The sequence below is a fragment of the Parasteatoda tepidariorum genome, chromosome 7 (assembly GCF_982258835.1).
Source record: "Parasteatoda tepidariorum strain Cologne lab strain chromosome 7, Ptep-v5.0, whole genome shotgun sequence".
Classification (NCBI taxonomy): Eukaryota; Metazoa; Arthropoda; class Arachnida; order Araneae; family Theridiidae; genus Parasteatoda; species Parasteatoda tepidariorum.
In genome coordinates, this window is record NC_141761.1 from 85735226 (window position 1) to 85747423 (window position 12198).

General features: G+C 28.4%; 1 protein-coding gene across 4 annotated transcripts in view; it reads right to left on the reverse strand.

Annotated features, from left to right (window-relative positions):
- Positions 1–12198, reverse strand: part of LOC107456327 (SEC14-like protein 2) — an 81647-nt gene that overhangs the window by 8139 nt on the left and 61310 nt on the right. For all 4 annotated transcript variants that reach the window (XM_071183207.2, XM_071183206.2, XM_087168190.1 and 1 more), the window contains exons 5-9: positions 11688–11750; positions 8485–8578; positions 6709–6803; positions 4096–4174; positions 2894–2974 (exon numbers count right to left, since the gene is read on the reverse strand). In XM_071183207.2, the coding sequence (XP_071039308.2) occupies positions 2894–2974; positions 4096–4174; positions 6709–6803; positions 8485–8578; positions 11688–11750 (412 nt within the window). The remainder of the gene's footprint in view (positions 1–2893; positions 2975–4095; positions 4175–6708; positions 6804–8484; positions 8579–11687; positions 11751–12198) is intronic.

The following is a 12198-nucleotide window of genomic DNA, read 5'->3' on the forward strand; positions in this document are numbered from 1 at the left end:
GAAAATGGTTCTGATTACGTTAATTCACAAAATCGTTTTCTCAAAAATAGGACTTTTTTTCTTCTTAAATTAGAATATTAAGTTTTAAAAAATAATACTTATTAAGTCATTAATAGTTGATGCATGGTATCACAGCATTAGTTAGCAAAATATAAAATTTTTGAGTGTTAAATAAAATAACAATTAATTAATGAAATTGATAGCAGTTTTTTCTCTAGCTTTATCATAAAATGGCAGCAGTTTTAAGAAGAAGGTAAAGAAAGAAAATCGTCTGCTTTTCATTAAAGTAAACTATCTGTTGACAAGTAATTTATAGAATGTTTTAAGTGTGATAATATTGGTCTAAGTAATTTTCTGTATTATCGTCTGATTTCTTTTTTACATCTGCCCAATTATGTCATTCGAATGCTCACCACCCCAATATGTTTGCTACTAATGATTGCCAGCTGGTCTGAGGAAAAATTAGCGTGTTTTTGATATCATATCAAACAGATAATTCGAGATACTTAAAATGACATTAATCTGCGTGCATTAAATTCTGTTTTGAAGCAACTATTTGTGGCGATTTAAAAACTATGATTTAAGTTAATGAACTTAGAGACTTTGCTAATAACAAATGTAGAAGTTTTGCTAACGGTGAGTTTTCATATTATTTTACTCATTTTCATTATGGCAATATTAGTTTGAAAAGAATATTTTAAATTATAGATTGAACTTCGAAAGAAAAGCAAATCGAGCGATGTAATTAAGAACTGAATAAATGAGTAATAATTGACGTCAATAATAGTTAAACCGAAGTTTTACGCTTTCTTTGATGAAATAGTACCATTCCACTATTGAGTTTGCCTTTTAGAACATAGCTTATTATTTTAGATCAATTAATAAACATTGCAAAAATTAATATTCATCTTCTTCGATAATAATATTGACGTTTTTTAATGTTAATCCTTAATGAATTAGTACCATTTTTCAATTAATTTTACTTTATTGAACAAAAATATTTTTTTTTATTTCAATTACCGCTGATTTTAAATTATTTAGTTTTATATTAATAAGTTTTAAATGTATAACTATAAGCAAAAAAAAAAAAAAAAAAAAAAAAAAAAGAAAAAAGAAAAAAAACAGGTTCTTTCTAATCAACTTAGGAGAACTAATTTGGTGACGAAGTCTCTTTGCTTCAGCGATCACGTTGATTATTCAGATAGTCTGGACTATCGAACATAAAATATAAGAACAGTACACAGCGTACAATAAAGAACTTTTTTCCCCCATAGTATGAACAACGTAATTAACAATGCAAATATCACAGATGTAATCCTTAAAATATTTGACTTATTGAATCATTAATAGTTTAATTTAAAACAATGACTTCCACTAAACCAGGGATGGGCAAATTGCAGCCCGCGGGCCAACTCTGGCCCGTCGGAATGTTTTATCCGGTCTGCTGATAGAACTTTAGCTTGTTAATTGTAACTATTTTTGTTCTTTCTTTTTTAACTTAGTACTGGTGACCTTTTTACTTTCTCTACTTTTGTTCTACAAAATATAAATTTACAGAAATAGCTGGCACAGACAGCTTCAATTGGTAAAATGTTGAAAGTGAGTTCTTTATAGAATAACCGTAAATTATAGGCCAAGGAGCATTTTTCATACTCGAGGGGCAGACATACGGAAGACATACAGGTGAACTGTACTTCACAGATTTCAGTACCATTCAAACAGAATTAGATATTTCTACCATGCGTTTCAAAGTAGATTGCGAAACAGTGAGGTCGGATTTGTAGCTTGAATTAATTGAGTTGCAATCTAACTATCATCTGAAGCAGTTGCTTGTAAATATGCCAAAGTTGGAGTTTTACAGATAATTAAAAAAAATCTAGTTTCCCAAATTTAATATTTCATGACCAGAAAATCAGTGTTAACTTTGCTTCATCTTATATATGTGAACAAGTGTTTTTAACTATAAACCATAGAATAAATCATTTCAGATGAAGACTTACAGACAAGTATTTAGTTCGTTCCTTAAAATAAGTACATCTCACTTCGAACCTCAATATAAGGAACTTTTGAAAATGAAATCACAATTTCATTCCTTCCATTAAATATTTAAATTAAAACTTGTATATCATTTTTGTTTTTATTTTAGAAGTTTTTACTTTGATCACCAAACTCTTTTTTGTCCGTTTTTTTCTGCCCCCGATCAAAAAAGTTTGTACATCCCTGCACTAAGCCAATGAGCCTTTAAATTAAATGCCTTTAAATTAAAAATATATTTAAAAAGTCAAAACTCGTGCAGCGTAACTTGTTTACTTTTGAATTCATTTGGCTTCATGTTGAATATTATATTTTTAGAGTCTACGGTATACCCGCATACGTACAGACAGATACAACGAGTAAAATTATATCGCATTTAATTTCTCCTTATTGTGTTACACATTCTGTGTTCTTTAGACTAAACTTTTATTTTCCACTTCTGATAATTTTTTTACAACTCCAGGTATTTGTCCTTTTCGTGGTGATTCACATATTAACAAAATGTTCTTTAAAAAGAGAAAATAATTGTGTTTTTTAAAACTAAAATGATCTGCGTTTTTGTGGAAATATTGACGTTAAAAAAAATGAACAATGTATAAGGATCAATAATGGGGATTGGCGAGTAGAGGGAGCAGGGGGTGAAGCTTTCTAGTATCATCCAAAAAATAATTTACACACTCTATAAAATAATCTAACTGCTGATTTGAATCATAGACTTAATATATGATTTAATTTTACATTTTCTGCAAAAGGAAAAATATATAACTGATAAAAAAAATATATAAACTTTATCTACATATGTAATCGATAAAGGTGATGAAAATAAAATTTTCCCCTTACTGAAATTCTAAGTACCTACCGTTAATGATCAATACAGCTTTTAGGCGTTCTGGATAGTTGTCTTGAATAATTTTTGCCGTTCTAATGAGATCTTCAATACCTGAAATATTAAAAATATGCTTTAATATAAATTTAAAAAAAATCAGAAATGAATATTAGTTTCAAATAAATGTCCACATCTAATTAAAATAATTTAAGAAACCTGAATATCTTTGAGTTATGATTTACATTCAGTAGTAGTAGTAGTAGTTATAATAATAAGAATAATAATAGTAATAGTAATATAGATATTCAAACAGATAATTAAAGCAGGAAAAAGCAATAAAAAGCAATGAAATAAAAGATATGTGTTTTGGCAATACAGCACTTCTTTAGGAGACACACTAATCAAAACTGACAGTGCCCCGAGGCCCCATAATGGAATGGATAGACAAATAAGAGAAAATCATAACAAGAATTGAAAAGCTGATTTGGCGATTTATATTTTCTTTTGATTTGGTTATTCTAACTGTAACTGTAGCTATTTTTATTCATAGGTGGGCGTTTCATATTTAAGTCTTACTATGTGTACTTTTAATTAGTGTTTGCTGGTTCATTATTTTTCTGTGCTTTTTAATTCTTCTAATGATTTTCTCTTATGCGTCTATCCATTATGGGGCCTCGGGGCAGTCTCCGTTTTGGTTTTTCCACTGACAACATTAGAATGTCAACAAAATACGATCGCAAAGTGTTAAATATGCTAATTAATTAATTTTTAAGTAACGAAATCAAATAAAAAATCGTAGTTTCCGTGAATATTTATTTCTTTTTTATTAATGATCTGGATAATAATAATAATAATAATAAATGAAACGTGTGATAACTTCTGATCTAATGAGTGTTTTTTATGAAGGCTAAGTTGAAACCTTAATAGGTAATTGTTAGACATTAAGCTTTTACAGCTGTATGCTTGCTCTTAGCCACCAGTCTCATTGAATGCCAATAAACAAAGGTTTAAATATATCACAAAGGGTTAAAAGTATTAATTATTAGTGTTAAAGTAAGGAAACCATGCAGAAAGTCATAGTTCTTGTGAATAACTATTTCCTTTTTTATTAAATTTCGATGTTTTGTTTTAAGAAATTGAAAGTTTAATCAGGTGATATTGAAAACTTTGTTTGGTTTTAAAATTGTAAAAGCAAAATAAAAAAATATTGTTAGAAACGTGCGATAGTTAATTACCTTTTTTATCAGTGGCAGTAGCAAATGGTAAATCTTCCAAGTCATACACTAGAACATATCCGGGAAGTTTTCCTTTTCTCTGAAACAAAGTATTTTTTAAAATTTATATACAGGGCGTTCAAAAAGTATGAAAAATCGACAAAATTCTCAATAAATACGTATCAGATCAAAAATCTGAGTATGAACATGTGTAATATTTTTAAAGGGCGCATTTAGAGCCATGGTAGCAAAGAGGATCGAGTAATCGCCTCACAATGAAGTACGTCAGGTTCGAATCTTAGCGGCAGCGTGTTGACGAGAATTCTGTTCCCCGTTTACACTGACTACAGAGTTGATGTAAAATAACCTCAGTGGTAGACGAATTATGGATTAGAATCCATTTACCATCGGACTTACTTGCACGTGGTTTTCGTGATTTTTCTCTTCATGTAACGCAAATGCGAGTTAATTCCATCAAAAGTCCACCGAGAAGATTAGTTTGTCCCATTGCCTGATCCAGGTGTTTCCTTGTCTTCAAAGTTACAAGGCTGTTAAATATTTATAGTCGTAAACTCAGAATTGGGTCGGTTGTTCAACACCGGTTATAAAAGGATGCATTCAATGGTTCCAAACTCCCATAATTCATCCCCGGAAATGAGCCAATTTCAAAATAATAAATAGGAACTCTCTTTTTAAACCGCAAATTTGGATTCTTAAGAAAAAAATATTCCTACTAAACCTTTAAATTTTATCCTTTCAGTTCAAAGATGGCGCTATTATCGTAAGGTGAAAATATGTAACTTCTGAGTTTCTAGAATTTTGATCTAAGGTTTACTTCTTGAGATATGTGAGCGTTTCCATTCTACTGCAGTCTCCAAAAACGATTATCTCTGCAGACATAATAAATTCAGTTCAAAGTGCATGAAGCATAAAACGTATGCAAATTTTTTAATTTTGCAGTATTGTTGCTTTAGTCTATGAATTTAAATTAAAATACGAAATCCAAAAAAAGCGGATAATGTCTGAAAGAATGGGAAGGTTTTTATAAAAATTAAAGGAACTAAAGACAATTGTAACTAAGGTATAAATTAAATTCTAGTCTCCGGAATTAAATGCAAGAATGCCGTGTGTTCAAACAATTTGACGCAATTTAACATAAATTAATCTATTTAGTCATGGTATATATATTATTTTGAGAGATGTGGTTTTAAAATACAGGAGTTTAAAGTTTTAAAGTAAGGTATTATTGACCTTATCGCCACCAGCACACAACCATCGAATGACCATAAAAGGTGATAATATAAGCTTTGATTATTTTGATCATACAATTTTGAATATTCATTTTTTAAAAATTTGCAAATAGCGAAACATTTAATGAAGAGGAATATTACAAGGTTATCGATATTACGAGGAAGATATGTTTTAAAAATTCTATTTAAAGGCTTTTATAATAATCACCCGGAAACTAAGGTTTGATGGAATAAAGAAAGAAAACATGCAAAGGAAAACATACTTTTATGGGGGTGATCCCCGACAATGATAGTCTCATTCTCAATAAATATTGTTTAATAGTACAAGATGAAATTTTTGGATAACCCCTTATCCTTTTGAGCTTTTCTTTAAAAAGTACAAAAACTACCTAAAAATTGCTTGAATTTTTTAAAAATTTTAAGATATTCAAATAGGGCTATTATTTTTAGTTCCTAAATACGATTCCTTACAAAGCTAGGAAAAACCTTTTTTAAATTTTTCTGTGCATGCGCAGTAAAAAAGAATTAGGTTAAATATTTATATCTTGCACAGTTTTTAAAATTTGTTTTTAAGAATTTTGAAATCGTAAAATAAAATTTCATAAATTAAAATTAATTTTAAATTTCTCCAAAACATTTGTTTAATTCCATCGAATATTTTGTGAAGTTATAGCAAAAAAAGTATGTTTGTGTATATATATATATATATATATATATATATATATATATATATATATATATATATATATATATATATATATATATATATATATATATATATATATATATATATGCATGATTCACATTATGTATGAAGTTGATTGCTAAATTCTTAATCAATGAAGGAATAACTGTTACTGTAATTATAATGATATTAATGCAATATGCACCAAAAAACAACAGTTAAGTGATTATAAGTTTACACGAGAAATGTAGGAATGTTTAGTAAGCTTATCTTAAAATGTAGGAAAATATCCTAAAATTACTTTATGTAAAGAAACAAGTCTTTTTGTTCTAAACTCTAAATTTAGAAGACAATGAGAATCAAAAACGCAATAATAATAACAGAGTAGAATGAGAAAAATTAAAATTGCAGAAAAATACCTTTACATTTGGGATACAAAAATATTTTTAAGAAAACAAGATCTTTATGCCTTGTGTTAATTTCATGCTGATTGTAATCCTAAAAAAATATGGAATATTGAATTGGAAATGTGGGAAAACTGTATGCTATCATGTCGGTTTTAGGTTAAATGCACTGACAACAATGGAAAACTGTATGCTATCATGTCGGTTTTAGGTCAAATGTACTGACAACAATGGAAAACTGTATTAGACTATTACATGTTTGTGTTATATAGACATAAAAGTAGACGTAACTTACATTTTCAGCTCGTTCTATTATGGCTTTTTCGCCGAGTTCGAGAGATCGAATTATGTAACTGTCAATATCAGATGGTTTTGCTGATCTATGGATCCCTTAAAAACAAAATGAATAAAACACGGTTATTTTAATGTATAAAGTACAATATAAAAGGGCAATTAGAAAGGGCAACCAGACTGCAAAAAAAAAAAAAAAAAAAAAAAAAAAAAAAAAAAAAAAAAAAAAAAGGCAAAATTTCCATTAAAGACATTTCCGGTAAAAGAAACAAGCCACAATTACCAAAAATATGGTTAACGGAACCATAATTACGAAAGTATTTAAATCATTTATTTGGTAATTTTACTGTTCGCTAAGGTAATAGTGTTCAGGAAATTCTGGTTTTCAAAACTATAGTTCTTATAACCATATATTCAGTAACAAATATCTGAAAAGTAAATTAAACCAAATAAATAGTTTTTATATCTTGCTCTTAAGTAATACAATAAAATTAATGAAATGTTCTTCTGAACTGTCTCGCCTTTTACCATTTATTTGGTAATTTTTACCGTTTGATGCTTATGTCTTTTACCAAATAGAATGGTAATAACCTGTTTTTTTTCTATGGTTTATTCAAAATGGTAGTTTATTTAAATAACTTGTAGGAGTTAGATGATTGCTGTTTCTTATTCCCTTTGTTATAATTGAGAAATTATAAACAAGGGTTAAAGGGATCTGAATGTTGACTTCAATTGTTCAATCAAAGTATAATAATAACGCTAAACTCAGATACATCAATTGTAAGTATCAATTTTCATGTATGCCATAATGACACAATATCAATAATGTCATGGCATTACATTATTTTTATTGCAGTGTAAATCTCTTTACAAGCGACCCAATCGCAGCACTATCTAGTAAATACTTTTGCCATTTGCAGTAGCTATTGTTTAAATTCTTGCTGACTGGGCTCGTTTCTAGGCTGGTGTGGAGTCGGACCAGTAGCCAAGCTTTGGGCTACATGGTAAAGGGTCCATAATGACCTAGGCACATGTCCAAAGCTTGGAGAAAAGGAAAAGAATTGGTACAAAAAGCGTAACGTATAATAATATGGAAAGTTATTGACTTATATTAAGCGAAGATTTGAATATATTAGACATTAATTTGTTTATATAGTTTTTGGAATGATGCGTTTTAGAAGCACAAGTAGGCAGGATTCAAAAATTGTATTTTTGCAACCATAAGTAAAAACTCTGATAAATTAAAATTTTTTAATCTTATCAATTTGGCTCTAGTTTTTTTAAAAAAAGAGACGAGCATTTAAAAAAATTTCACATCCCTCTCATTGCTTCGTATTTCAATTTTTTGGTAATTGGCTTTTTGGTAATTAGTAAAAGTTCTGATTTAAAAAATGACCAAGCATTTCAACTCTCTCCGCCAAACTAAGGAATTGGTTTTAATGTTACAAGATTTACCTGATGAATTAGACATCAATCATCAGTCTTTTTATATGCCGTAAGAAATTTATTCAGCAATATTAAAAACTATAAAGTAAATTGGAATGTTCCACTTTTTAAAAAAATCAAAATTTCAATCAAATGGAGCAGACAAAAGTTATTTCTTTGTTCTAAATATGTTACGCTACTCCTCATGTACTTATTTTCAGTAGCTACCGGGTTTTGATTAGAGTTTATTTTGTTCAACCTCTTCCTTAATGTATTGGAATCAACGAGTTTATTAATTGGTTAAGAAATATTAAATTAAAAATAGACGAAAATAAATGATTAGTAGAAATATTACCTTTAACGTCGAACTTTGAGACAGGTAGGTAATAACATATCGCGTCTTCTTTATCAAAAGCAAAAACATTCATAGGCATGTATTTTTCTAGAACCTGTAAAAAAACATTTATATTAATTTTACATAAAGGAATTTACAAAAATAAAATTTAAATGTAATAGTTACTTTTCACAACTGTCTGTTTATAAGAGATTGTACACGACACTTAAAAGGAACATTTTTTGGGCAAATAGTATTATTATGTCAGAAAAAGGGCCTCTTCTAACAGTAAATGAATTTTAATTGTTAATATGTAAGTGGTAAAAAATTTCTAAAATTACATAAAATTTTATTATTTGGTGACAATAATCCATCGAACACATTTTAATTAATAAAAATGAAACAAAAAGTATTTCAAAAGTATTAGTTACTTTGTTAATACCCACACGAAGAAGAAAATTGTGGTAAAATTAACGTGCTGTATGGTAAATACATTTCTGGTAATACAAAGTGTACGTTGTTTAAACCATACATTTTTTAATTTTCCGTTCATTATAAGCAGTTGAACGGAACTTCCAATTTTCAAAATAATCTATATAGACATTTCTCTTACACGGTGACAAAAAAAAGCCTCATTACAACTTCCCGAATGGCAACGCTAGGAAATCGACCAATGATTGCCGCAAAAAATGTCACATGCTAAATCTAGCTGAGGTGGCTCAACATATAGCGCTTTTAAAACCGGAAACTGAAATAACGATTCAGATGCTGCAATCTCATACTGTTAAGCTAGGCAGAAGTGAGTAGTCTTTGTCGATAGATCTCTATTTCAGTATTTTGTCGAAAGCGCTTTTTTTTCACGAATTTATATATTACGAATTTATTTGACGATTTTTGATTTATATCACGAATTTATCTGTTTTACTATTGTTATTAGTTATTCATTGAAAAATGAGTCTCAGTCAATGAGTCTATTCGAGTTCAAATTTATTTTAATGACTTAGTATTTACTAAAAAGTATTACTATTTTTTTTTTAAAAAAAGTTGTTATATGGATTTGAATTATTGTTTTGAATTCTTAGAATTTTGTGCATTTGCAATGTACCTAAGTTAGTAGCGAGCGAAGCGAGCTTGGTTTGTGAAGCAAACCAAATAAGATTACGTAGCAATTTTTAGGGGTTGGCGAGCGTTAGCGAGCAGGGGACGCAGCCCACTAGTAGTTCTTAATACCATACATTGAGTAACAAATACAAAACTGAAAAGTAAATTTAACCGAATGAATAGTTTTTATGCCTTGCCCTAAGGTAACATGATTAACATGCTTTTTCTTATTGCAGTGACGCTAAAATAATTTAAAAAGAAAATAATAAATTTTATAATTGATGCTAAAATGATTTAAGAGAATAGATAAATGAAGAGCAATTTTTAGTTTTAAAACTTTTTTCGTGAAAAAGAAATACTTCTCTATTTGACTAAAATTTAGCTCCCTTATTTTTTTTTACCATTCCGGTTAACCAGGGGATTTTTCAATAAAAACATATATCTTTTTTTAGTACGCTTAAAATAAAAGTGTATATTTTTGTTTCATTTTTTATTTATTTTATTTTTTAGCAAATTTATTCATCTCATAAAAAATACCGATGAAAAAACATCGACTTATTTTTGAGTTCATTTTACATGTTAACTATATGCGAATAAAATTCTGCGAAATAAGACAAATATACTTAGTTCTTGAAGTAAAACTTCTTTCTGCAAACATTTGCAAACATTTGCTCATACAGTTGTTTTTCGATCAAGATAAGCATACACACAGAGATAGTGTTTAAGTACTTAATCAATTTTTATCTAGCCATTTCGTTTTATCCAAAAAGAATTGCTGCAATGTAGAAAAACAAAATGGGTTCGTATACTTTTTCTTTATCTCAAGTTCGTTAACCCTTTTTTATATTAAAATAAATGCTTCGCAATTTTTTAAGTAAAAGGGTTTATTCGATAGTCCAAGAATATATATGTAACAATATCTAAATTATAAATAATAGTCTTCATTTATTTATTTCTTACTTCTTAATAGTTTTGATCTTACTGAATTTGTTACCAGTTGCAGATTTAAGTGATCTTGACTGATTTCATGTCATATTTTCTAATATTGTTAAAATAAATAATTTCTGCTTGTGCTTAAAGACATTAACATTTAATTTCAATAGAAAATTTCTAACTGATTTGCCTCTCGCATAAAAAAGTTACATGCTCCTTTCGATTTTTTTAAAACGTGTCTATGGTAAAGTAGTTACTTTTTTGTGTCTTAATACAATACACTGAATGCTATGAGTATGAATTACCGGGCGAAGAATTTTCTTTCCATATATGAACCACCGGCGACACATATACTGATGTATAAACCAGCTTTTCAAATATTTTTCTCAAAATGTGAAGCTTACGCGAAGAAGCAGTCTACGTGGTAAAATTACCGTAAAATTATTCTGGTAAAATTACCGTACTGTATGGTAATGATATTTCTCTTAAAGAAGACCTAGAGTTTTGAAATAGCATCAAAATATGCGGTATTTATAAATCATTCATAAAGAAATTTTTATGTTCATATTGAAACTGTTTACCGGATATTTCGGTTTTCAAAATTAAAGTTCTTATTACCACACTTTTAGTAAGAAAGACAAAATTGAAAAGAAAATTTAACCGAATGTATGGTTTTTATGCCATGCTCTAAGGTATCATGATAAAATTATAAGAGTTCACTAAATTTTTTCACATATTATAACATTATATTTTCTGTTAAATAATTCCAAGAAACTGAAGCCGTAAGACAGTACTTAATTGAAAAATTTTATATTTTTAAGACTTGCCATGAGTGAAACATTTACGCATGACAAGTCTTGAAAATGGCTGCTATTTTTTTGAAGTGCCTAAAACTTGCTGACTGTTTTTTTCCCAATTTGCTTGATTTTTAAGTGAATGAATTTTTTTAATCAGGTAATACTATATTTTATGGTTCATTTTACTAAAAGCATTGCCAACTCGCTCCGAAAAAAATACCGGGCCATTTAGTGTTTAAATAGTGCCAGAAACACGGTAATTTTTTTTAAATTTTCTGATAGTTTTGAATATACTTTTTCAAGTAGTATAGGAAATTTTTAAATAACCATTCTATTTCCTTCGCTCATACCATAATTTAGATATATTAATTCTGAAATACACGAATAACTTACTTCAAAGGGCTTGAATTCTTCAATTATTGTGTCAACTTTCTTTGCCTTTCTCCACTGCAAATGCTATTGGAAAAATTATAATTTTTTGAATGTTTTATTGATACAATGTAAACATCTCTGACACTAAAGGATGTAAAATATAATGTGAAAAGGCATACGGATATTTTTGAAACTCTAAAAAAAGAGTTATTGGACGGAAGTTGCGTGCGCAAAAAAAAGAAAAAAAAGGAAAAAACATATTTGTTTATAAAGTTTGTTGAGTAAAATTGCCATGCTAAACAAAGCTCTGGGTAAAGCAAGATTGACCAGAATTAACAATTTAAATAGATCAAGTACTTTTATTTTGGTAGTTTCAATTGGTGTTTAGTCATTAAAGCGAGTGTATGGGTAATAAAAACATCAAAATGGGTGACGAAATTGAAAAGTATAAATGTGGTTTTAAATGTTCATAATTACTACTTATTTTAATAGCTTACAGTAACTATCCGTTAGTGTGACTGAATTTTCAAAT